The sequence below is a fragment of the Gorilla gorilla genome, chromosome 7 (genome assembly GCF_029281585.2).
Source record: "Gorilla gorilla gorilla isolate KB3781 chromosome 7, NHGRI_mGorGor1-v2.1_pri, whole genome shotgun sequence".
Taxonomy (NCBI): Eukaryota; Metazoa; Chordata; class Mammalia; order Primates; family Hominidae; genus Gorilla; species Gorilla gorilla.
The window spans coordinates 144,625,421-144,651,578 of NC_073231.2; the positions used below are offsets into that span (position 1 = coordinate 144,625,421).

Genomic DNA, 26,158 nt, shown 5'->3' on the forward strand with positions numbered 1-26,158 from the left:
GTAAGTAATGGTGTGTGATGGTCTGTGTGTGATGTCATGTGTATGTGTGATGGGGTATGTGTGTGATGGTACGTGTGTATATATGTGTGATGGTGTGTGTGAGATGGTGTGTTTGATGGTGTGTGTGTGATGTTGTATTATGGGGTGTGTGTGTGTGTGTGATGGTTTGTGTGTGTGTCCGTAGTATCATATCCTAGCAGAGTGGGGGCAAAGCAGAGAAGGGTGTGAGATGAGGGAGAGAAGGAGGCCAAGGAAATATCTACAGTCAGGAGAGAGAGAAAAGAGAAAGAGAAAAGGCAGAGGAGAGGAGAAACAGACAAGGCAAGAGAGGAAGCAAGGAGGGACACATAGGAAGGGAAGAGTGCCCAGCAAAGGTGGACAGGAAGAAAGCATCGCTCAGGCGAGTCATTTCACCATTTCGGCTTTTGATTTCTCATCTGGAGAATGGGACCGATGCTGCTTGTCACGCAGGGTTGATTTAGGGTTTGATATCACTCATTCAACAAGAAGGGACCACCTGCAATGTGCAGAGCCCTGAGCTCACAGCAGTGGGCACTGGAACGGTAATCCTTACCCCACAGCGCCTGCTGTCTGAGGCATAGGTAGGCTCCCACTCAAGCCTGACACACAGCAGATGCAGTCATTGTCACTGCAATTCAGTGGAACAGGATGGAAGATGGGAAAGAAGTGGGCAAAAAGAAAGAGATTCCATGTACTCCCTGGTCTGTCTGTGCCACGAGACTCAGGCATGTGATGGTCAGGTCCTGTCTAAACCATCCTCTTACCCCAGCATTGACCTCAGGGCCTGGCCTTTAGTAGGTTTCACTAATGATGTACTGAATACATTATTCAAACTAAGAAATGCAGGAGGAGAAATAGGGGGGAGAACAGAGTGGAAGGAAAGAGAGAGATGAAAAGAGATACAGAGAGTGAGAGATAAAGACAGAGAGAGACAGTGACACATAAAGAGAGGCAAAGGCTAGGGAGAGAAGGGAAAGAAAGGGAGGGGAGGGAGAGGCCCAGCTGTCTCCAGTGATTTTCACCCACACACTCAGTTCCTCTTTCAAACACGGGATGATGGTGAACTCTCCACTGTGCCTTGATAAACAGTATAACCCTGGGAAGTGACAGAGAGGAATGAGACCACTCTGTGACTGAGGGCAGAGGGGCCCTACCTGGCTTGGTGCAATTAGTGAATTTGGAAATCAAGTGTTTAAAGGGTCATGCAGTTTAATGAATCTTAAAAGCCCAACCCCTAAAAGTTTCTGGAATATAGCAGCTTCAACCAATTGCTGCAAAGTTAATTGACCATGGAGAGTTGAGCGTGTTGGAGCAAATGAGACCTGAGCCAGGGCTCTGGGAATCTAACCCTTTCTTGCTCATATTTGCAGACTGAGAACTGGAGGTTCTGGGCAGTTAAGAGGCTCCCAGGATTTCAGACTTTATGACATTTGCTCTTATCCATCTAATTTAACAAGCTCTGAGGCAAAATATTAGCAAGGCAGCATCCCCACACACCATCTTTTGTCTTATATAGAGAGCAAAGGAGAGGACAAGTGAGGTTCTAAACTACACCTCTGCCATGCCTGTACTGACCTTTGGACCAGGGAGCCCCATGGGGCCAGCAACTCCCATTTCACCCTAAAAGAAGAAAGACAACAAAAAAGTAAGTTTCTATTTTAATTTTCCCCTTCTCTCAACACTGGATGGTAACCCACCCCCACATGCTTAGAAGCCAATGGCTTAGTAGGCCCAGCGCCGACCAATGAGTTGGGCAAGGAAATTGGTTGACTGTGCTGAAAGTCTCTGCTCTTGAACTGCAAACCTATACAGGAAGCTTTGACACAGCCTCCAGGTGCAGCTACCGGTGGACACAAGATAGAAACAAGCAAACTGAGGCACAGAAAGACAAATACCACATTTCTGCTTACTTGTGTAAGTAAAAGCATGAAACACCAAGAAGCAGAAGGCAGAGTGGTGGCTACCAGGGGCTATGGAGCGGGAGGAATACACACATGTTGTCAAAGACTACATGTCTCAGACAGGAGGAATAATGAATGGTAAGTATTTGAGAGGATGGATATGACAATTAGCTGATTTCAATCATTCCACATTGTATACATGTATTATGACATCACTTTGTACCCCATAAATATATGCAATTATATAGTTTGTCAATACCCAAACTATATACGTAAATAAATTAAAAAACCCAAAGTGGTATTCACTAGCTATTTTTACCTGAATATATCATCACTTCAATTAAAAAGAAAATTATGTTGACTGCTAGCGGTTCATGTAGTTATTGTTCACTAAAATACAAAAGAGGACATATATGTAAGCTATTTCTAAATGAAAACTTTGTTTCAATTCAACAATGTGTAAAGATCAGGTTACTGGATTTACAAATGTAATCTGTATGTGTTCGATACATGTAAATGTCGCCAAGCTGAAAACAAATGCAACACGATTCATATAATTTTATAGATGTAAATATCACCACATTAAAAAAAAGCAGCAGTACATCCATTTATGTGTGCACTTAGTGCTAACAGCAATCTACACTCTGGTCACAGTTGCACACTTGGCCAACTCAGGAACACACATTTTTAAATGCATTCACAGATGTCATTTGCTCAGGCAAATGAAGATAAATAATGTTTTGTGTGTTTCTCCTCACCTAGCGCCCACAAGAGCGCCTGGTACACAGTTCACTCTCCCCATGATGTTTGCTTATAGAGATGCAACACCAGGCATCACGTTGACCTAGCTGAATAATGAAAATGTTTTGCAAACTCAATTGAAGTTTTAAACCACTGGAGACAATGTCTGTCTGTGGCCAGAGCTCTGCCTCCTAGGAGAAAACATTCAGACTTCCTAGGCCCCCTGTGTTGTATTTTTTTTTATTGAAACGAAGATGAAAGAGACAGAAATGATACCTGCTTAATGAGGTCACTGTGAAGTTCTTCCACTCCACAGGGCTATTTTGTGGGGAGGGAAGCAGCAGGCTCCTTTCTCACCCCCCTGTGCTTGGGAAGTTCTCTAGCAGGCCTGCTGTGAGATCCTTGGGGCTCAGCCAGGCCTCAGAGCTCCTGGTTTCCTAACCAGAGTGTAGACTACAGAATTTTTGAGGGCCAAATTCTATTTGTCTTAAAACCTCAGTGTACAGCATAGTACACAGCACATAGCAGATGCTTAATGTCTATGGTTAGACATTAGAAGAAGGAATGAAGGAGTGATTAAGTCATTATTGAATCATGCCACCCTAGGCATGGAGCTGGAACAGCCAGACCTTGTCCTGCCTAAAGGAGGAGAGGGTGTATTTCTTTTTCTTTTTCTCTTTTTTTCTTTCTTTTTCTTTTTTTTTTTCTGAGACAGAGTCTCACTCTATTGCCCAGGCTGGAGTGCAATAGCACGATCTCGGCTCACTGCAACCTCCGCCTCCCGGGTTCAAGAGATTCTCCTGCCTCTGCCTCCTGAGTAGCCGGGATTATAGGCACATACCACCACGCCTGGCTAATTTTTGTATTTTAGTAGAGACAGGGTTTCACCATGTTGGCCAGGCTGGTCTCGAACTCCTGATCTCGTGATCTGCCTGCCTCGGCTTCCCAAAGTGAGAGGGTGTATTTCTTTATCTCTCCCTCTCATCTATCCATCCACCTATCTGTCCATCCATATCTTCATACCCTGATTGACTTATATATCAACTCAGCTCTTATTTATTGGTTTCTCTGTGCCAGGCTATATATTAGTAGCTGAAAATACAGACATGGAAAGATCCAATCCCTGCTGTCCAGAACTTATGATTTTATGGAAGTAACGATAAGGAGACATTTTCAATCTAATGTGATAATTGTTATAATAAATGGAAGTACAGGGAGAAAAAGGAATATGCTGTCATGGAAATAGCGGTGCTAAATGAATAACTATCGAATGGATGGATGGAGAATAAGGAAAGGAGGAGGAAAGAGAGGGAGGGAAGGAGGAAGGAAGGAGAGGACATGAAGGAGGGAAGAGGGAAATGACACAGATAATAATGTGTGCAGAAAAGAATTCCTTGGGATGTCTTGAAAGAAGAGCAGGCATTGGGTCTGGCATCGCTCCTGGCACAGTCCATCTGTGTGCACACTGGCTTGTGACCAAAACCTTACCATGCCATCACTCATCCTGCTCATTGCTTTAAACAAGGATTCCAGCGGATTTGGGTTTCAACAGCTGCTTCTGTTATTTCATTGACATGTAAAAACCATATCCACAGCCTGACTAAGGTCCACCACAGTGGGTGGAGGAGCTGCTGCTTGGCACTGTGTGCACCAGCCCTGGCTCCTGCCTCCGCCCCATCTCATCCCTTACACAGGCCCCAGGCTGAAGGGCTCTTAAGGTCACCCACTAACCAGAAATAGCCTAAGCTCACAGCAGGCTTCCAGCTTGGGCCTCCAGCAAGGGAGGCCAGAGTTCGATGTCCGAATTAACTGAGAACTCCCCGACGGTTCCCTGTACCTCACAGTCTGGCTTTCTGGGTAGCACAAAAAGAAGGAAGGCAGAGTGTGAAGGAGAATGGAGGAGAGGAGAGGGGAAGGAAGCCAGTCTGTCTACCAGGATAGGCTTCTGAAAAGAAGACTGCTGCTACAATACCCAGAGCAGGCCCACTCCAGTTAACTCCCACCGTCATCTCGTCTGTTTGTCTATGCATCCATTGTCCCCAGCAGAGTCACCAAGCACCTCTCACATGCAGGGACGGAGCTGAGAGGAACAGATAGAGAGGGACAATACAGCCCGGTACAGGAGATGAAGGGCCCCGGGGCCATTGGCTCAGCAGAACTTCGCAGACGCTTTCCCCAGCACAGTTCTACTTGGCGTCTGCCTTTTGTAAATCTTTCTGTTCCTTCTACTCAAATGGAGAAGAACTTTTTTACCCCTTATCAAGGGTCACTGTCTATAGAAAAAGAAAACAAATCACAGCCCTGGGCACACAGTGAGATATTTATTCTAGTCTCAGTCCATTCTAGGACGGTCGTGGTGGTGTTCACAGAACTGCACCACTTTTTAAAAATAGAAACACATAGACAAAACTCTACATATATATATATATATACACACACACATATATATACACATACATACACACACATATATACACACGTACATACACATATATACACACACATATATACATACATATATATATATACACGTGTATATATATATGAATGATAGTGAATGGTTAATCAAAGAAAACATTGAGAAGAAAGGAATGAGGGTGTGTTCTTGCAAAGCACATAGAAATCCTCACTCACTGTCTTCTTCTGAGTCTTATTCTCAAACAGCATCTCATTTGACTCAGTCACCCCTGAGTGGAGATCACAAAGGAGTAACCTGGGAAGCCTGGGGAATGCACATTCTGCTTCTAGAAAGCTTTCATCAGGACCTGGTATGCAGCTCTCCCCTTCCAGTGTGCACAAGAAGCAAGAGGTCCAAGGCACAACGCAGGGTGCTGTGAGCTGACAGCCATGGGCCTCCTGGTGCCCCCCTGCCCTGAAAGGCCACATGCATGATGGGAAACTCCCACTGCACCACCCAGGGTTCTGCTGGGGCTGAAGTTGGACTGCAGACAATACCTTCTCTCCAGCTGGGCAGGAGCAATTGATGGTCTTCAAAAACCCAATCTGTTCACTGCCTGGGGTGGGAGGCCGCTGGGGTGGGGGTGGAGGTGGAGGCTCTGTCACCACGGTCACCTGGCACTGGAAGGAAAGCCCAGGAGGTCAGAACCTGGCTCTTCACTCAGCAGGCACTCCCTGGCAGAAGCACAGTGTCCGGTGCTTCCTCAGAACCAGGCAGCCAAAGGTTGAGAAAACGCTGAGGATGTCTCTCCTGAGGCCTTGGGGCAGAAAGCCTGGCCAGCCCAGGCTCAACCATTTCACCGGCTGGCTCAGCAATCTGGGTGAACCGCCCACAGTCTCGCACCTTGCAAGTGCTCAACAGTTCCCGCTGTCCTTATTCTCACCTCCTCCTTTTCCTTCTTCATCCCATTCTGTTCTTCCCTCACCCTCCGACTCCACAACCAGGTCCGTCTGGCTGCACATTCCCAGCACCTGCTGTCTATCTGCATGCCACAGAAGCCCTGAGCCGGGTACGCTGGCTGAGTTGGAACTGGGTCCTGGGGATGAGGCTAACCAGGCATTGCGTGGATCTCACCCTGCAGCCCGGGACGCAGGCTCCATTATTATTTGAGTCTTTCAAGCAAGCCTTGTGACCAGGACTTGGCAAAGAGGGTTGGAAAGGGAGAGGCCTGAAACCGGGCAGAGGCTGAGGTCCGAGAACAGAGCAGAGCCTGCACAGAGGGATTGAAGAGGCAAACCCTGGTCTCTTGGGCCATCCATGTCCTGATCTCCCTGTCTTGCTGACCAGCCCAGGGCACTGTGGCCTCTCCCTCCTCTGGGCGCTGGTGGCACGGACAGTCATCCCCTCCTTAGAAACACCCTCCCAGCCCCTGCCTCCTACATCCCCTAGAGCAAGCCTTCATCACTCAGCTAGCAGCACTGGGGTTACACTGACTAAGGTACAGACCACAGTAGCCCTGGAGGAACCTGCATGGCTTGGCTCCCCCAACCCATACCCTAAGCTCCCTCTCAGCCCATATTCTGACGGTGGATGTCTCCCTGACCCCCAACCACCCAACCCTAAGCTCTGGATTCCCCTTCCCTCTGGAGGCCACACACCCATTTCCTCCCATCCTCTCTGTGCGAGAGTCTGCTCACCGGACCCGAGGGGATATCACAACAAGTCTCCAATTCTGCGTGTCTCGAGTCACAATAGATCACAATCCGCTGTAGGTCAAACTGGAAAGGAAAGCAAGGGGAGAGGGTAAGTTTTAAGGACTTTGGAACCCAGAAACCTCCATGGTTTCACACAGGCCCCGTCCTGGTATCTGGTTCCACTTCCTCTTTGGGGTCTTCCTGAGTCCACCCCGGGACACTCCTATCCTGGGCTCCACTCTGGATTTTCACAAGGAGCTAAGCATCATCTGCTCACACCCCTGATCTGGCTTGGCTGTGTCCCCACCCAAATCTCATCTTGAATTGTAGCTCCCATAATTCCCATGTATTTCGGGGGGGACCGGGTGGGAGATAATTGAATCATGGAGAGGGTTTCCCCCATACTGTTCTCATGGTAGTGAATAAGTGTCACGAGATCTGATGGTTTTATAAGGGGTTTCCCCTTTTGCTTGGCTCTCATTCTCTCTTGACTGCCACCAAGTAAGATGTCTCTTGTTCTTCTGCCATGACTGTGAGGCCTCCCCAGCCATATGGAACCGTGAGTCAATTAAATCTCTTTCCTTTATAAATTACTCAGTCTTGTGTATGTCTTTATTATCAGTGTGAGAACAGACTAATACAACCCCTTCCTTCCATAAGGGAGAGCCCCCGTGCAAGGGGCTTCAGGACACATGTTAAAGTCCAGCATTTTGTTCTACGCTGAAGGGGCTTCAGGACACGTTAAAGTCCAGCGTTTCATTCTACACTGAAGGGGCTTCAGAACACGTTAAAGTCCAGCGTTTTGTTCTATGCTGAAGGGGCTTCAGAACACGTTAAAGTCCAGCGTTTTGTTCTACGCTGAAGGGGATTCAGAACACGTTAAAGTCCAGCGTTTTGTTCTACACTGAAGGTGCTAAGGCCTCTGCCCTCCGCTCCGCACACAGGGGGACACCACCATCCTCTCTCCATGTCACCAGCACTGCATTGAACAAGATCCTTAATGATGCTATTGCAAAGGCCTCCAAGTTCCACATATCCCTATTTTCAACCTCTCCAGGCATTTCCACAGTTGTTTCAGTGAACTTTTAAAATAAAAACTTACTTCTATCACCACCTTTAATATGACAGCCCCTTAAACAAGACGTAACACGTAAAAAACCTAAAATTTAAAGGGGTTGTGGTGTCAAAACATCCACATGCATGAACACATTCACACACACAGAGTCTACAGACAAAGCCCAGGCCCTTTCGTGGGACACCCCACCTCCCAGGGCCTGGCCCTGCCTGGCTCCCCAGGTGTCCCTCTCTTCACTCTGCACTTGCACTCTGCAGCATCTAACCACACGGCAAACCACACCTGCACATTCACGCTTTAGCACGTGGTACCTCTTCTAGGAAAGCCCTTGAGCAATAAGCAATCTCCCAGTCACCACCCAGAGCCATATCCAGGTATCCCCTTTTGGGGCTGTTTTTCAAATACATCCACAGATTGGGAACTTAATTCCCCTCCCCTGGTGTGAAGTGATGGCATGTCACTTCTGAGATCAGGTCATAAGAAGACTGGCTGCTGTCTTGAGTGTGTTCTTCTCTCTCTGTCTCTCTGTGTGTCCCTCTCTCTCTCATCACTCACCATGGGGCACAGAAGCTAGCATGTCGTCAGCTACTCAGTGGACAGGCACAGGTGGAAAGGAATTAGGGTGGCTGCAAACACTAGCAAGGAACTGAGATCCTCCATTCCACAGCTCACAAGAAGCTTCCAACAGCTCCTAGTGAGATTGGAGGTGGCTTTTCAGCCTTATTTGAGCTTTGAGATGACTGTAGCATTGGCCAGCAGCTTGAGGGCAGCCCAGTGAAAGACCCTGAGTGAACCACTCAGCTAAGCCACTCTCAGATTCCTCATCCATGGAATCTATGAGACAGTACATGTTTGTTGTTTTAAGCTGCTTTTGCTGGGGGAGATGGGATAACTTGTTACACAGCCACAGGTGTAACTGATACACCTCCCTCTACAGCCAAGAATTCATCAGGCCCTCTTCTCTGCCACATGTGCATCTTGCATGATATGGTTTGGCTGTGTCCCCACCCAAATCTCACCTGGAATTGTAATAATCCCCATGTGTCAAGGGTGGGGCCAGGTGGAGATAATTGAATCCCCATACTGTTCTCGTGATAGTGAATAAGTGTCATGAGATCTGATGGTTCTATAAATGGGAGCTCCCTTGAACACGCTTTCTCTTGCCTGCTGCCATGTAAGATGTGACTTTGCTCCTCATTCACCTTCCACCATGATTGTGAAGCCTCCCCAGCCATTTGGAACTGAGTCAATTAAACCTCTTGCCTTTATAAATTACCCAGTCTTGGGTATGTCTTTATTAGCAGCATAAGAACAGACTAATACATTGCACAGACAGCTAACATCAGACACAGCAGACTGAAGGATAATTAGACGTCTGTATGTCCATCTTCCTTCCAGGCTCCAGGACTTCCAAGAGCAAGGACCGAATCCCAGGCAGTGCTGCCTTCTCAAGCACGAAAGCTGAACTCTTGCTAATGTATCAGAGCTGTCGACAATCTCTCGCTCTCCCCAGGCCCTACAGGACATGGTTCAAGCTCACCCCTAGTCTGCCATGCTCATTGCTCCCTTTCCTTCAGCCACATTGGTTTCCTCCTGCCACCCCTCCTGTTCCTGCGCTGGCTCCTCAGCCGCCTGTCCACACACAGGCCCTCCCTGTCACTCTAGCACAACATCCTGAATGTGGTCCTAACAGCACTTCTCACAATGAATAATTCTGTCTGTTTCTTAGCTCAGTTTTTTAAACGTCCCTAATAGAACATAGACCACGAGGGCAAGGTCTCCTCTCTCTTGTCCTTCGCTGGAGCAGTCCCTGACTCATAAAAGTACCGTAGAATCGATGGCTGGGTGGACAAGTGGATGAATGGATGGGCATTTATCAAATGGAGCTTAAGTTCAGTCAGTGGAGGGGGGAACGCTTATTGCATTGAACACTGATGCAAAGGGCCCTGGACTTACCACTCCCCCGCTCCCTTCTCAGGCCCATGTTGGACTCGGGAGTCCCTCTGCACACTGAAGTGCCCCTTGAAGTGTAGCCCCTCACCCCACTGACTTTGTTCAGCAGAAACAATAACAATACCATTCATCTGTCTGTTTTATTTCCTGTAGAGACACCAGCCCAGAAACAGGAGAAAATGACAAAATGAAAAATTGTGGTTTTGAACAAAGCTGACTTTCAGAGACAGCCCTGCTTTCTTCATTATCAAACATACTCGCAGCAGCTGGGACTGCCTGGCAAGGCCACAGGGACAGGGAAGGAGAAGAAGGAGACAGGAGGTAGGCCAGGCACAGAGCACACTGTATTGGGATCTGGACAGAGGCATTCTCAGGTGGGGTGAGAGGTCCTCTGAGCCAAGAGGGGCCCTTTCCGATTGCCTGAAATCTCAGCATTGCCCCAGCCACTCAATCCTTCTCTTCCTTTCCTCCCTGCCCCACACCCTGGGATTTCACCTCCTGACATCACTGTGCTCCCCCACTCCTGTCTGGAAGTCCTGCTCAGATTTCTGCCCTCAGCAATTATAGGTTGAACTGCTGCATGGGTCTGCTTGGCTCCCTGGATCCCAGCTTCCCTCCATGTCCCACCCATCAGCAGCTTAGAGACCCTTTGCTGGCTGCAGTGTGGAAACCAATTAGGGAGCACAGACAGCTGGAAGGCTGCATTCAGCACGGCCCAGTCTGAGCCTCAGCTCTACTTTTCGCTCATATCAGCTGGTCAAGTTAGGAAAACTGAACTTCAGTTTTTCTTTCTGTGAGATGGACTCACAGGGCTGTGGTGGGGACCAAGGGAAACAGAGCCCATGACAGCACAGTGTCAGCCACAGATGAAGCTTCAGTGTAGAATGTGTAGAATGCCCCAAACCATGTGGCTACGAGTACCACAGCTGATGCTTCTGGAAGATTTACTAAGAGGTAGAGATGTATTGATTCTCCTATATATTTTCTTGATACTTGGTTTTAACATAAAAATGCAACATGGAACAGTCAATGGGTGTAATAACCCCATGGACACTCTTCATTATTCTCTATTGCCTCTAACCCAGCTGAGAACTCCCCGTGTGCCAGGCACTGTTAGGTGCTGTGTTTACATACTAGTGATCTCACTTAATCCTCACAATAGCTATGACAGGTGTGAGTTTCCACTGTCTGCTTTCTGTAGATGAGGAAGTGAAGGTGCAGACAGGTGAGGCCACTGGCCTGGGTGTTTTAGTCTAGTTTAGTAGACCTAGAAACGTCTTTTCAAGAAGTAGCATCTTTATTTAATTTGGGAGCACTGGTAGCAGAGCTGGAAAGTGAGTTAGGGAAAGGAAGCCAGACTGTAAAGGGCTGTTATCAAGGGTGTTACCACTGTGAGCATCTGCAGTTTACATGTGTTGGGGAACTCTGGAGCCCATCAAGAATATGTGACTCAGAGTTAGGATGCCAAGTGGTGAGGGAGCTGGGGTATTGATACTCCAACTGCCACCAGTCCTTGGCGGAGGGCTGCTCCCATGGGTGTTGATGCCTGCTTGAGAATGGATAGCACTGTCTCTGGTAGAGAGGGAAAGCCCTCAGGCAAGACAGGTGCAGGCAGTTGGCAGCACAGCTGGTATGCACTGAAATGATGAGGACCCAGGGGGATATAGGTGGGGAACCAACCACTTCTACTATACTAGGGTGTTATATGTGGTGGGGATGTGTCCAGAAGGAAACTCAGGTCTGATTTCCAATCCCCTGTTTAGGGGTCGACCATACAATACAAATGGGTACCTTGGAGAGTACCAGGAAGCGAATCCTCTTCCTGTTTTCAAAACCTGACACCACCACCATGATAATGTGAAGATGGTGGTGATGACGTTCATGATGACGCATTTATTGAAAGCTGGCGGTATTCCAGGAAGTTTTATAAGCACTTCACATATGATACAGCATTTAATCACACAACAACCCTGTGGAGGGAGGGCTCATTTCTCTCTTGTTACAGCTGAGGAAACAGCGCCAGAGAGGCTATAGGGGAGTTTGGACTCCAGAACAATTTTGTTTAACTCGAAGGCTAGGACAGGCATTTTTAGGGATGTGGGGCTATTTGCTAAAGTTGGCACTTATTTTAGGAGACTTTTAACTCAAATATAGTCTCCCACTACCTCAAATAGAAATATAGTGGAAATCTCATTGTTGGATGTTTGGAACCAGGGTTAGAAGGATCTAATCTTGCTCTATATCTTTGGACATTGTTCGTTATTCCCTCTGAGCCTCCGTATCCTTGTCTCTAGAGTAAATGAGAGGCTAGATAAGATGCTCTCTGGGTTCCTTACAGCTCAGAGGGTATCTGCTTCAGGTACTGTTATTCGGGGGCTGACAGTAGAACCGTGGAGCTCACAGAGCCAGAGTCCTAGCCTGGCTGCCCAAGACAGGGAACTTAAACAAGTCACCTGATAACTTTTCAGTTGGAATCTCCCCACCTATAAAATGCGAGCAGCATCCACCCACCTGGCCTGAATTTAGGATTAAGAGGGGTTGTGTTTGTGACTGTGATGCACACTCTGAGGGAGATAACAGTGATCCTTATTGTGTCATGAATATCCCATAGCTCCATCTTGTCCAGCCCTTTGATGTCTGTTATCTTAGGCAGGGAGAGGTTTGCAAATGGACCTGGAAGACGGGCTGTGTGAGTGGAAACCCCAACTGCCATTTGTTGGCTCTGTGATCTCAGAAGAGTCCTCCAATTCTCCAGGAGCATCTCTCTCCATCTGTGAAATGAGGATGTCCACTCTATCTACTTTCTGAAGTTGTAAAGATTTTGGTCAGAAATGGGGTAAAGGAGCACTTTAGTGCAATGCGTGGCACAGAGCCTCTGCACAAGTAGCTAGAATTAGCAGCAGGCTGAATAATGATTTTATAGCTTTATTTTTATTTTACTATTTTTTGCTTAACTTGGTTCCACATCTATTATTTCATCCCCTCAGCAACTGCATATAAAAACAAACAGGGTGTGATTCCCATTTCAGAGATTAAACAATCTAACAGATAAACAAAGCCTGGAAAACATGAACAGTGTGTGACGTGGGCGATGGTGTTACAGCTGGCTGGCAGTGGCTGGCATGCGAGCTGCAGTTTGCACGTGTCTGTCCTCCCACCTCTGCAAGCCCCAATCTCTCCTCTCCCCACTACCCCTGACCAACTCACTCTCAGCTTAATTTTTAAAAATTGGTATGCACAGGGTTTTTGATGATTTATCATTCTGTTAACAAAGCAAGTTATGACAAAGTCTATAAACCTGTTTATGATGTCTTTTGCCAGAATGCCACTTCCTAAAATTTTATGTTTCCCAACTTACTCATTTTTTCTTATGGTTTATGTTTGACAGACCAGGAAACAATTTTGCAGCATGTATAACAAATAAGTATTAGTATACAAAATATGTAAAGATTATCTAGAAATCATTCAGTAAATAAAACTAGCATAGTAGTAAAACAGGCAAAGGATATGGCCTAGCATCACCAAAGCGGGACGTGGGAACCATCAGTAAACATAGGGAAGGATTTCCAGTCTCAATGGTAATCAGGCAAATGCAGATGAAAACCGCAATATTACCCTCTATGCCCAGCAGACTGGCAAAACAACAAAACATTATACACATATATTTTATATCTATATAATGTACCATTATATAGATATAAATTATATGTATCTATATATAATGTTTACATATGTTTATATATTTATATATTATATATAGTTATATATAATGGTATATATAATTATATAGATATAAATTAAATAAACATTATCTATATAATTTATGTCTATAATGTATGTATATGTTTATATAATGTTTATATATTATATATAATTTATATATTTACACACAACATATATATATATATTCACACACACACATACATACACACATATAAAGGTCACTTTCTAGAGCAATTTGAAATACATGGGAAAGTTAAAAATTGTGTATCCCACAGCCAAATCATTAAACTTGAGGGTACATACCTCCAAGAAATGCTCTCAATTAATCTATATCTCAAGCTTAAAGGGCAGCTGTTGCTTACATTTTCCTCATAAGTAAAGTGCATGGAGATGTATCCCCCTTTTCAAAGTCCAAGGCTTGCTAATTATGTAGTGATACATTAGAAACTATCTAAATACCACTAACAGGAGAATGAATGACATATGAATGAATATATAACAAAGCATGCTTTAACTAAAAAAAAAATAAAAGCTTAGACACATAATTTTGAGTAAAGGAAACAAAAAAGCCAGATGTAGTCCATTATTTACATAAACTTCCAAGAATCTATCCTATGTGTAATGGTACTATATTTGCTTACGCTTATGTATACATGGATACATAAAATGGTTTTGGAAGAGCTTTCCCCACATCATGTTTCCTGTTATTTCTCAGGCAGTGCGGGATGCTCTTGGGCATGGGAGCTAAGGTTGACTTCAGCTTGAAGACGGAACATGTGGATCACTGTGCAAGGTCTCTGCGTGTATTGTATTACATACATACTTACGGTGTATGCGTCACTGTGGCTACAGATGTGGGTATGTATTTCCAGAGGGAAGAAAGAAAAATTAAAGAAATGAAAAAAACAGAAGAGAAATGAAGTAAGGAGGGAAGAGAAAAAATAAAAGAAGGAAAGAACATTGATTCAGGATGTTCAGTTATTACCAGTTGTTATCCCTAGTTGGTGCAATGAGGATGATTATTGTTTATTTTCCACATATTTTCCAATTTTTTTTACAATCAAGGAAGAAGGAAAAAATCTGTATTTAAATGTATCAGAAACTATTATATATCTATCCACCTACCTGCATATATATATTCATATACATATGTATCTATATATGTATGTATGTGTGTGTGTGACCTTTGCAGACCTAGGAGCTACCTTTCTCTAAAATTATTTATGCAGCCAGATACATGTCAGTCTTGCTCTCTTTTGCGGGTACTGGTGTCCCCAGTGTGGAGTACAGTGCCTGGCACATAGTAGGTGCTCAATGTATATGTGATGAATGATTGATGGAATGGTCGAATAACTGAATGAGTTAATACATGGGTGATGGTGAATTGGGGTTCCAATATGGCAGTTTTCTGAGTCAGGGTCTTTCCTTCTAAGACAGTCCAAGGTGATGATTTGGTACCTGGTTCATGCAGGTGTGGAGAACACTGAGGGCACTTAGCTCCCAAGGCTTCTCCCCGGTGGCCTGGAACCTGGGCTGCAGAAGGCCCCCTGGTACTCACGTCAATGGGCACACTGTCGTAGAGGCGCTTGCCAATCACAGTCTTGCCCTGGATGTCAATGTTCTCCCGTTCCTCGATGGGTAGTGTCTGCACCAGCGCACAGTCAATGTGCAGGGAGACGTTCCGGGCCTGGATGCTCAGGGCAATCTTGTGCCAGTCCCGGTCAAAGAGGTCATTGACCCGGGAACCTCGGAAGACCACCCTGACAGCATCTTTCATGGCACCCACAGCGTTGTACTCGACTGCCTTGTTTTCACCATCCAGCCGGATGGAGACCTGGGGAGGAAAGGACCAGAGACTCCTTGAGCTTCTTGGGGCCAAGGGAAAAGGAGAGAATGCGAAATGGGAGTTCAGAGTCAGACCTGGCAATCCTGAGTCAACCCTGGCTGTGACTCTTACCAGCTGGTCACCTGCCACCTGAGCTTGGACAAATTCCTTCACACCTCTGAGAGCCTCGGGTTCCTCCTCACACAATGGTGTTAATGATGTCTACCTTGCAGGCTGTTCTAAACCCAGTATTAAAAGGAATAACTGCACTCATACATTAATGCAGGGGTCACAGCCTCAACTGCCTGGAAGGGCTATGCGGGTAAGAGAGCTTTGGTGAGACTCCAAGACAATTCATGCACAGAGGGGCTTGAGTTGTGACACCAGCCAGAAATCCTAACTAGTTTTCAGTGTTTTTTAAAATCGTGGGCTGGTTAAACCAAAAATATCTTCAGGCCTGATCTATTACCCTACACTGTCTTTTATTTGAGGATAAAGCTGGGGCTCCCATAAAATGTTTCTTGATAGCAGGGGTCTGATCTGTCTGGGTCATTAGGGTAGCCTTTGCAAAATGCACAGGCATTTTGTAATGGGCAAATTCTGGAGAAGATTTTACTGTTTTACTTCTGATTTTTTGTTTTGTTTTGTTTTGTTTTGTTTTTTGAGATGGAGTCTCACTCTGTTGCCCAGGCTGGAGTGCAGTTGTGTGATCTCAGCTCACTGCAGCCTCTGCCTCCCAGATTCAAGCAATTCTCTTCTCCCGCCTTAGTCTCCCGAGTAGCTGGGATTACAGGTGTGCACCACCACACTCAGCTAATTTTTGTGATTTTAGTAGAGACAAGGTTTCACCATTTTGGCCAGGCTGGTCTTAAACTCCTGACCTCAAATGATCTGCCCACCTTGCCCTCTCAAAGTGCTGGGATTACTGATGTGAGCCACCGTGCTCAGCCTGATTGCTTTTTAATAATGAATAAATGAGTATGTTCTCATCCATGTACTTATTTTGTCATCCCTCCAGAATATTCACCAAACATCCTGTGTACCCAGCAGGCAACATGCCAGGTGTCAGGAACACAACACAATCAGTGCACAAAAGTATGAACAGAATAGAAGGCACAGAACATGAGTATCCATTGAGTGAATGAAATAGTATTTCCTTGTTCCATCTCTGCAAGGTTAGTCTTCATCTGCTCTAATATTCACGTGCTGCCCTTCCCTGGGGGTCCCTGCTCCCAGGATCTGACCTTTTAGGACTTCATCTCGGCTCCTGGGCCCTTTGGCTTCTAGTTGAGCTTGGCCCATGGGAAGTCCATTGGAATGGAGACCAATGAGCAGGAAGAGAGAGAGTTGGAGTATTTATTCCTCCCACCCCTCCTGGCTTCCCTGTGGCTCCTGAGTGGCTTTGTCCCTCCATGTGCCCCAGTTCTTTGGACATATATCCTCCTCTGTGACTCTAGAACTCACCGTCTCCTCCCCGTTCCCCTGCCTATCCAGGCCCAGGTGGTAGCTTCCTCCTGTGGCTGATCCTGGGATGCCTTGGCATTTCTTGTTGGTTTCCTTAACCCTTATCCCTTAACCACATCAGCTCCCTTAACCCCAGTTACTTTTCTACAGCACTCGTCAAAAATGTGGGCCCAGTGGGGGTTGTCTCTTGCCAGCCTACATCTAAACCAATGAATCACTTTTTAGCTGTGTGACCTTGGGTAAGTTATTTAACCTTTCTACAGCTCCCTCATTTGTAAAATGGGACCAATAGTAGTGCCTATTTGTGAAGAGGATTATATAAACTGATCCATGATAATTTAATTAATGAATTGTCACGAGGATTATGAGAATTATAATATATATAAAACATTTATATAGTATTTATTATTTGCCAGGCACTGTTCTAAATATTTGCAATAATGAATTAAGCAAGTAAGTTCACAGGCATCACAGCAGTGAAACCTTCTCTGATAAACATGTACTCTTGGATTTTAACCTGGCCATCTGTTCTCACATCCCAAGATGTGATTTATTGACTTTTTTCTTTTTTCTTTTTCTTTCTGTCATCCCAGCTGGAGTGCAGAGGAGTGATTCAGCTCACTGCAACCTCAACCTCCCAGGTTCAAGCAATTCTCCTGCTTCAGCCTCCCGAGTAGCTGGGACTACAGGTGCGCACCACCATGCCCAGCTAATCTTTGTATTTTTAGTAGAGATGGGGTTTCACCATGTTGGCCAGGTTGGTCTCGAACTCCTGACCTCAGGTGATTTGCCTGCCTTGGCCTCTCACAGTGCTGGGATTACAGGCATGAGCCACTGTGCCCAACCATTTATTGACTTTTTTCATAGCACAGCATCAGTATATGAAATTATCTTATGCATATCTTTTGTTCACCTTTTTTGTCTTTCCCATCCATGCTTTTAAACAGGCACTTTCTCTCTTCATCTCTGTAATCCCAGTGGCTAGGAAAACACATGGTACACAGTGGCACTCAATAACAAGGTACTGAATGCATGAAGGAATGAACAAATGAATAAGAGTCTCTGTAGTTAAAGGAAGGTGCTCACGTAGTGCAGGGGGATCAGCTACATATTCAACACAACCTGGGTCTTCTGGTCTCTTTTTCTGTGCTCCACATGGCTTCAGTACAACCAAGGAAGACTGGGATTTATTTTAATTGCATCACCTATTTTATGCTATGAGTAGGGCATAAAATAGAAAACTATGAAACCCTGTCGAATGATCTAATACTTCTAATACATATAAAGCTAATAATTGCATGATTAAACATGGTCTTCTATTTCATATGTTCGAGCACTGTGTCCCTGAACCTTCAGAGCTTCCTGGGGACATGACTTTCCCATGTTTCTGCCTCTAGCATGATATAGAGCAAGGGAGGGCATCCAGCAGTCCGATGTCTTGTGTTTACCAATACTAGCTGGGTGGCCCTGGGGAAGGCACTTTCTATGTCAGCTCCATCAGCAAATCCTACTGGTTCTATTTTCAAAATTAATCTATAACCTGATTGTTTCTTCTAATCTCACTATTACTGCCGGCATCCACACTTGCCTGGATCACTACTATGTTCTCCTAATTTGTCCTCCTATTTCTGGGCCTGTGCAACTCCACAGAGTCTCTTCTCAAACAAAAAGTCCCTACACTGGCCTGCAAGACTTGTTGAAACCCAGCATCAGTTTACCCAAATGACAAATGGGGAAAATGTCAGCTTTTAAGGGTGGTTGCAAATGGCAAATGAAAGCATGCACATATATATCTGCAGATGAACTTCTCTATCTGTAGATCTGCCATGACTGACAGAGTGCATGGGCATGCAACCAACACCACTCTGCTCACAGTTCATCTTCTTTATAGGTCTTTATCCAACTTTCATGTGTCTAGCCAGTATTTCCCCAGGGCGTGGAAGTGCGCATCATTGGCATTTCTGGTGACGGGCACTCAACCAAGCCTTGATTAACAAGGGTAAATTTCTGTTTGCCTCTTCACACAGGAATCTCAAATCTCAAGACAGACTTCATCTCTGCATGGTTCTGTGGTATTTCATCCCATTACTCATTTTGACAGAAGGAGGGGAAGATGCACACATGGCAGACAGGACACAGACAGCTCTGCAAATGCCATGAAGGAAGAGATCCCAGACTGAGGGGGCGGTGCAGGCTCACCCACAAGAATGTAATGTCAGGTGCCCAGTCCCACTGCACCAGACCCTGAGAAAATGGAGAAGCAAGACGTGTGCAATTGGAGATGGAGTTGGATGGGAATGCAATGGACTTCTCCAGAAAAGTGGCCTCTGGAGAAGAATTCCGACTCCTCCATTCAGCCTTCCACACTTACAAAGTCAAGCCTCTCAGCAGTTAGTTTGAAAATGTCTCTGCATCTCAGTATGACCAGGGATGTTGTGGAAAAATCATTCAAAAGGACTAATTGATCAGGACAGGCTCGGAACAGAAGCCAGCTGAGCACATGGTTAAAAGCACAGATGTGGGAACCTGAATGACGGGGTTCAAATCTCAACCCCTGCTCTTATTACCTGTCAAAAGGTAAGCAAATTTCTTAGCCTCTCTGTGGCTCAGTTTCCTCATAACTGTGATGCTAACAGTAGAAAATATTCACAGAGTTATTATGAAGACTAAATGAATTAGTATTTGTAAAGCCCTCCAAACAATCCCCAGCTCCTACTAAGAGCATGTACGTGTTGATAAGCAAACGCATCTGAAGTCAGGGCCCAGCCTCAACCTGGGAGGGCGAGCTCACTGTTTAAGAGTATCTTGCCCTCTCAGATGGCAGGCCATGAATGTGACTGCTGGAGTCCAATTGCTTGAGCATGCTTTTATTTTATTTTAGCCCCAGGGAAAGTTTAGTCAGTATCTCCCAGCTGAAAAGTGAGTAATATCTTCATCCAGTTCATTTTACTAGGAGAGGAGAAAGAAACGGTTTGTCTATGACTTGAGAACAAGGGGATTTGGATTTGGCAGAGAACAAATAGTAGTGTTGCTTTTATCTCAAACCAACAGATGGTGTTGATGGCTTTGAATTTCAGATTTCTCTTTCCTCACCGGACTGTGTGCTGGTGGAGAGCTGTCCTACCTTCATGGGAACTGAAAGCTGAAACACATCAGAGGTGAGTAAAGACAGGACCCAGAGCTTCATTCAGAAGAACACTGAAGGGAACTTCTCATGATGAGATTTTATTACATATCAGACACTGTTCTAGATGCTTTACAGACCATTATTCCATCTGATTCTCCCACCAACGGTTCATGGTAGGTACTCTATTTTCCATTTTACAGCTGAGAAAACCAAGACTCAGAAAGATAAAGTAACCCATCCCAGGACCCACACGGATGAAGGAGTAGACACGAGACCTGAACCCAGGTCTATGTGACCCTGAGCCAGTGCCCTCCACTGCATCACGAAGCTGGGTCACTCATGCTGCCAATATAGGTGTCACAGGACAGCAGAGTTGGCGTCCATGTCCTTGGCTAGACCAAGTGTCTTGGAGGACAGGAACTCAGTCTTCTTTACCCCCATCAGAAGGCCTGGTACTACATTATCATTAGGACAAGAAGCTGGACCTCTTGGGTCTCATGACATCCCCCCTGCAGGTCCTCTGAGCCTCCATACGCCAGGCTCTCTATCTCTCTAGGACCAGGGATAAGAGCCCTGGAGAAAACATGGTGGGTGGTGCCATCCACTGTAAGAGGGGAACAGAAAGCTCAGGACCACTGAGATAAGGCACCTGCTGCCCTTACCTGTGGGATGCCGTACTGGTCGATGACCTGCCAGATATACCAGTCTTCCTTCCGAGAGGTTTTCCTGAACCGGAAGGTTGTGACAAAGGCGTACTCATCAGGTAAACCTTGGGGGAACACATCCCTGGAGAAAAATGGAGACAAACACACCAGGCTTGGCAATGAGAGCAGGGAGCCAGCAAAGTGAGCCCACACAACCCAGCAGTGATCAAGCCCCGCCAATTTGACTTCCTAAATATTTCCACCATCCACCTTCTTGGCCTGCCTTCACTGCCTTCTCCTTAGGTCAGGGCCTCAATGTGGCCTAGACCATCGTCATGACCCCTGAGGCTCCAACATCAGCACCTTCAAATCCATCCCTATGGTGCGTCTGCTTCCATCTGTCCACCATGACCATGACTGATAACATCCACAGTAAACGCTAAATGGTCACGCCCCCGGGATCAAATATGGAGAGACACCCAGCTTCGCTGCTTCCTGCTGCATCCTCCTCAGCCAGGACAAATGGATATACCTTATCCTGCTTGGTGCCCTGTCCCAGATGCCAGGATGCCATGGTCTGAATGTTTCTGTCTTCCTAAATCCGTATGTTGAAATCTTCACACCAAGGTGATGGTAACAGAAGATGGGGTTTTGGTGGCGGGTGATTAGGTCTTGAGGGCAGAAAGCTCATGAATGGGATTTGTGCCCTTATAAGAGAGACCCCAGAGAGCTTGTTTACCCCTCCCACCATGTGAGAGTACAGGGAAGGATGGTGTCTATGAGGACCCTGACCTTAGACTTCCCAGCCTGCAGAACTGTGAGGAGTAAACGCTGTGTATAAGCCACCCAGCTTAGCTTACGGTGCTTTGTCATAGCAGCCAGAATAGACTGGGATGTAGCACATCCTCTTCTCTCCCACAAGGCCCAGGTTCCTGCCTGGCCTGTGGAGCCAGCCCCTCACCTCAGGGAGGCCTCAGCTCCCTGTTGCTCCACCCCCACCAAGTCCTGGGGCTGCTTTTCCTCTTCCAAATTCAGAAATGAAAATTGTTAATTCCCTTCTGCGGAGGCTCAATCCCCCCCACCGAGAACCAAGATGCCATCCCTCAGTCCCTCTGTCCTCGGAGCACTCTCAGGCCAACTGCTCTTCCATCTTCCTCTGTATCATGTACAGGGCACCTGAGCTCCCTCCTGCCTCTTGCATGTCAGCACAGAACCCCGCCACCCCCACCAACATGCAGCCTCTCCTGACTACACATCCCCAGCCGGGACCTGAGCCATCTCCCACTTCCCCTCTTTCTTCCTCTCCTTCCCTCCACAACAGGGTTCTGGGAAACATCATTGACATCACCCCCTCCTTCCTCATCTCTCCCCATCTGCTTGACTCACAGCCACCTGTCTTCCAGCTCTCCAGCCTCCCCATGTTTTCCTCGTGAGGTCCCTGGTGAGGAAACACTGACAAATCCCTGTCCCTCAGCACCCACTCGGGTCCCTGCAGCACGGCAGGCACTTCATAAAAGTTGAAGGAATGCAGAACTTTGAAAACTGTCAACAGCCATTTCCATGGAGAAACCTCTCTTTCGCCAGTGCTAGTACAGGACCTGGTTGATTTTCCTGGAGGACGCATCCTAGACAACACATATGTGGGAGCTGTCCCATGCCTTGTAGGAGTCTGAGCAGCCTCCCTGGCCCCCACCCACTTGATGGCAGTAGCAACCCCTCACTCAGTTGTGACAACAAAATTGCCTCCAGATACTGCCCAAGGTCCCCTGGGGGGTGGGGGTGAAATTTCTCTTAGTTGAGAACCACTGATCTATCCTAGACTTACATCCTATCAAAATAAAGTTTAGCTTACTTTTTCATAGTGTTTCTCAGATTCAATAAAGCACTTACACTTAGGATCTCATTTGACATAAGAGTCTAAGATTTAATAAAAATACATATCTTTTGAGAGCTTAACACAAGCTCACCACAACTCTTTTCACATATTGCCTGATTTCTTCCTCACGAGAATCTATAAAGAAGGTATTACAGGCGTGAACCCGGGAGGCAGAGCTTGCAGTGAGCCAAGATCATGCCACTGCACTCCAGCCTAGGCGACAGAGCGAGACTCCATCTCAAAAAAAAAAAAAAAAGGTATTTTGATCCTCGTGCTATAGCTGAGGGCACCCAGGCTCTGAGGGCTTAACTCCATGCCATCTGGCTACTAAGTGGCAGAGGGAGACACACCTGGGACCTGCTCTCCTGGGCTCTTCTCTTAATCACCAGCTGACTGCACCTTAACTGCAGAGCCAGCCGTGGGGGAGCCCAATCCTGCCCTGGGGGCTGGGGGCTGCCTCAGGAATGTACATGATATTGACTTCCCTGCTGGAGGAGGTGGACCCTGCCTGGCCAGACAGACAGGAAGGGAAGTGGGGAGGCGTCTGAGTTCCTGGTTCTCAGACTTGCAGATCCGCAGGGACTTTGTTTGGCTGTAGGACCTGCGAGCAAGATTCTGATTCTCAGTTTACATCTCCAGTCTGGGAGATGATGGCCCAGTTGTTCAAAATCATTCTCTGAGTTGGGATTTTACCCAGGATCACATCCAGGTAGCAGGAACAGGGCCCATCACTCATAGCACCTGGGCCTCCCTCAGCATTCAGAGACACCCTCAGTCACTGCCCATGCAGGAGGAAGATGGGGCCTCCCCACCTGCATCCACAGACACACGCTTTGTAGCTACAGATCAGTACGCTGCTTTGTTTTTCATTTTCTCCTTCTTTTCTTTCTTTCTTATTTTTTTTTTTTTTTTTTTTCAGACAGAGTCTCACTTTGTCTTCCAGGCTAGAGTGCAATGGCATGATCTCAGCTCACTGCAACTGCCACCTCCCGGGCTCAACCAATTCTCCTGCCTCAGCCTCCCAGGTAGCTGGGATTACAGGCGCCCGCCACCACACCTGGCTAATGTTTTGTGTTTTTAGTAGACAGGGTTTCAGCTAATTTTTTGTATTTTTAGTAGAGACATGGTTTCACCACATTGGCCAGGCTGGTCTCGAACACTGGACCTCAAGTAATCTGCCTGCCTTGGCCTCCCAAAGTGCTAGGATTACAGACATGAGCCACAGCACCTGGCCATTTTCTCCTTATTTTCTTAATGAATCCAATTATGCTATTTTTTTTCCCTGAACACACTTTCTTCTTATACCTTTGAAATACACACAGACAAGTATATCCTAAGAAAAAGTACAGATTTATCTGTTAATGACTTTTTATTCCCCTGATTATAATAACTTTTGCTTAGGTTATACACACACATATGTGGGTATATGTGCATGTGTGTGTATATATATGTATATACCTACACGTGTGTTTATATATGTACCCATATGTACCTATATATACATACATATGTGTATCAGTCATTTTAATCAGGGAGAAAAAAGATCATTAACAGAAAACATCTAAAGAAAGGAAATAGCTGAATCCAATCTTTTCCACAAATAATATAGCAGATATGAGATGGCAGTGGAAGGGTAAATGGTGCGTAATTAGAGGACCTGAGTTTGAGGCCAGCCTCTGCTTCTTCTGACCTGTGAGGTGTTGAACAAATCACTGTCCCATTTTGAGTCTCAAATGTTGTACCAGCCAAGTGAAAAGTGTAATACCTGCCTTGCTCATTTCTGTTATTGTCACGAGAAATAAATTAGATAAGGTGTGTCAATGCCCTTTATATATTAAAAAGGTGAGAAAAAATATAAATATTAAAAGTGACAACTCTTTTCTTTATGAACAAAATTAACTTGCAAACTAAAGTTTTATGTATATGTGTTTAAACTTCAAAGCTTTAGAAATTAAAAGTATAATATCCTTTCTTGAAATGAAAGAGCTTTGCCAATTTGATTTTGTTTTGGGTGCTTTGCCATTAAAACAAATGTGGAAATTCCTCCTCAGAGCAACTCTCAGAGAACAGGAAGGAGCCCAAATCCATGACCCAGAATCGGGGTCCCATGCTGTGTTCCACAGAGCATTGCCTGAATTCGGCCGCTTTGCTCTTTGCTGCAAGTGCCTCCTTAGAAGGTTAGCAAACAGAGTGGTCCTTGGTTAGACCCTTCCACTAGATTTGTGTAACTTGTGCTTTCTTTATTTTGTTCCTTCTCTTTTGCATTTTTTTCTTAAAGTTCCATGTGATTTTTTTCTGCTTACAAGTGGAATAGGTGGTGAATTGGACATATTAGGCAAAGAAGTGAGGGGGAGTGAAGGAGGAAACAGGGTGTAGACTCTGCTCATCCCTGTGCACCCCCCACATGAGCATGGGGCCAGGTGATTCATAATAACATCCTCCAGCACCTGGCTGTGTGTGGAGAGAGAACAACCTCATTGTCTGGGAAAATGACTCTCTCAAGAGTTGGCTGACAGCGATTATTGTCTTTGTTTCATGAAAACGAGACTCAGAGAGGAAGTGACTTGTCTCATTTCTTCTTCTGTAAAATCGCTCTTGGAATGCAGACACTGTGAGCCACGGATGAAATGACATTAGGGTCTGACACAGTGCCTGGTGTGTGGCTGGCACTCAGAGAATGTTCATTGAATTAAAAAAACAAAAAGGATCACACACATGCAGAAACCCATACTCTATGAGCTGGCGTTCAAAGCCAGTCTTTGCCAGACTAGCATCTGAAAGAACATTTTCACTCCTTACGGGCTGTTGACTCATTCATTCAGCAAATATTTCCTCATTCCCTACTCTGGGCAGGGCTTAGTTGGGTGCCGAGACTGTAGCAGAAACCAAGACTCAGTTCCTTTCTAGGACTTCTCATTGAGCAGGGGAGATAAGACTATTGCACAATTGATCAGCTAACTTCAAATTTAACACATTCTGTACAGAAGTACAAACTGGGAGGAGGGTAGGTAAGGGGAAGGCCTGACTTTGGGGATTCAAGGAAGGCATCTAGAGAGCATAATGGGTGAGCATGCTTTGCAGGATGAGCAGGGCAGGTGTCCCAGGTAGAGGAAGAACATGAACTAAGGCCTCCCAGTGGGAGGAGGATGCCTGGGAGGACCTAGAACAGAGACAGGAGGCAGACAGGGAGGCCTGGAGGATGAGCCAGGAGGCCACAAAGGCAGGACAGGGCTGGGTCACACAGGGACCTTCCTCTTCCTGGCCTTTTAGTTTACTAAGAACACTGGAGGCAATTAAATATTAATAGTTTAAAGATGGAAGAGAGGTCGCATAACACAATATTGTCAGAGGCATGTGAACCAGAGCAACTCCATCTTAAACAGGAGCTGGGTAAAATGAGGCTGAAACTTACTGGGCTGCATTCCCAGATGGTTAAGGCATTCTAAGTCACAGGATGAGGTAGGAGGTCAGCACAAAATACAGGTCATAAAGACCTTGCTGATAAAACAGCTTGCAGTAAAGGAGCCGGCCAAAACCCACCTAAACCAAAATGGCCATGAGAGTGATCTCTGGTCGTCCTCACTGCTACACTCCCATCAGCGCCATGACAGTTTATAAATGCCATGGCAACGTCAGGAAGTTACCCTATATAGTCTAAAAAGGGGAGGCATGAATAATCCACCCCTTGTTTAGCATATCATCAAAAAATAACCGTA

The 26,158-nt window shown here is 46.0% G+C and overlaps 1 protein-coding gene across 1 annotated transcript in view; it reads right to left on the bottom strand.

Moving 5' to 3' along the window:
• Nucleotides 1-26,158, bottom strand: part of COL22A1 (collagen type XXII alpha 1 chain) — a 325,869-nt gene that overhangs the window by 217,654 nt on the left and 82,057 nt on the right. Inside the window, exons 6-10 of the mRNA XM_055348666.2 lie at nucleotides 20,585-20,708; nucleotides 15,065-15,340; nucleotides 6,759-6,839; nucleotides 5,619-5,741; nucleotides 1,597-1,641 (exon numbers count right to left, since the gene is read on the bottom strand). Of these exons, the coding sequence (XP_055204641.2) occupies nucleotides 1,597-1,641; nucleotides 5,619-5,741; nucleotides 6,759-6,839; nucleotides 15,065-15,340; nucleotides 20,585-20,708 (649 nt within the window). The remainder of the gene's footprint in view (nucleotides 1-1,596; nucleotides 1,642-5,618; nucleotides 5,742-6,758; nucleotides 6,840-15,064; nucleotides 15,341-20,584; nucleotides 20,709-26,158) is intronic.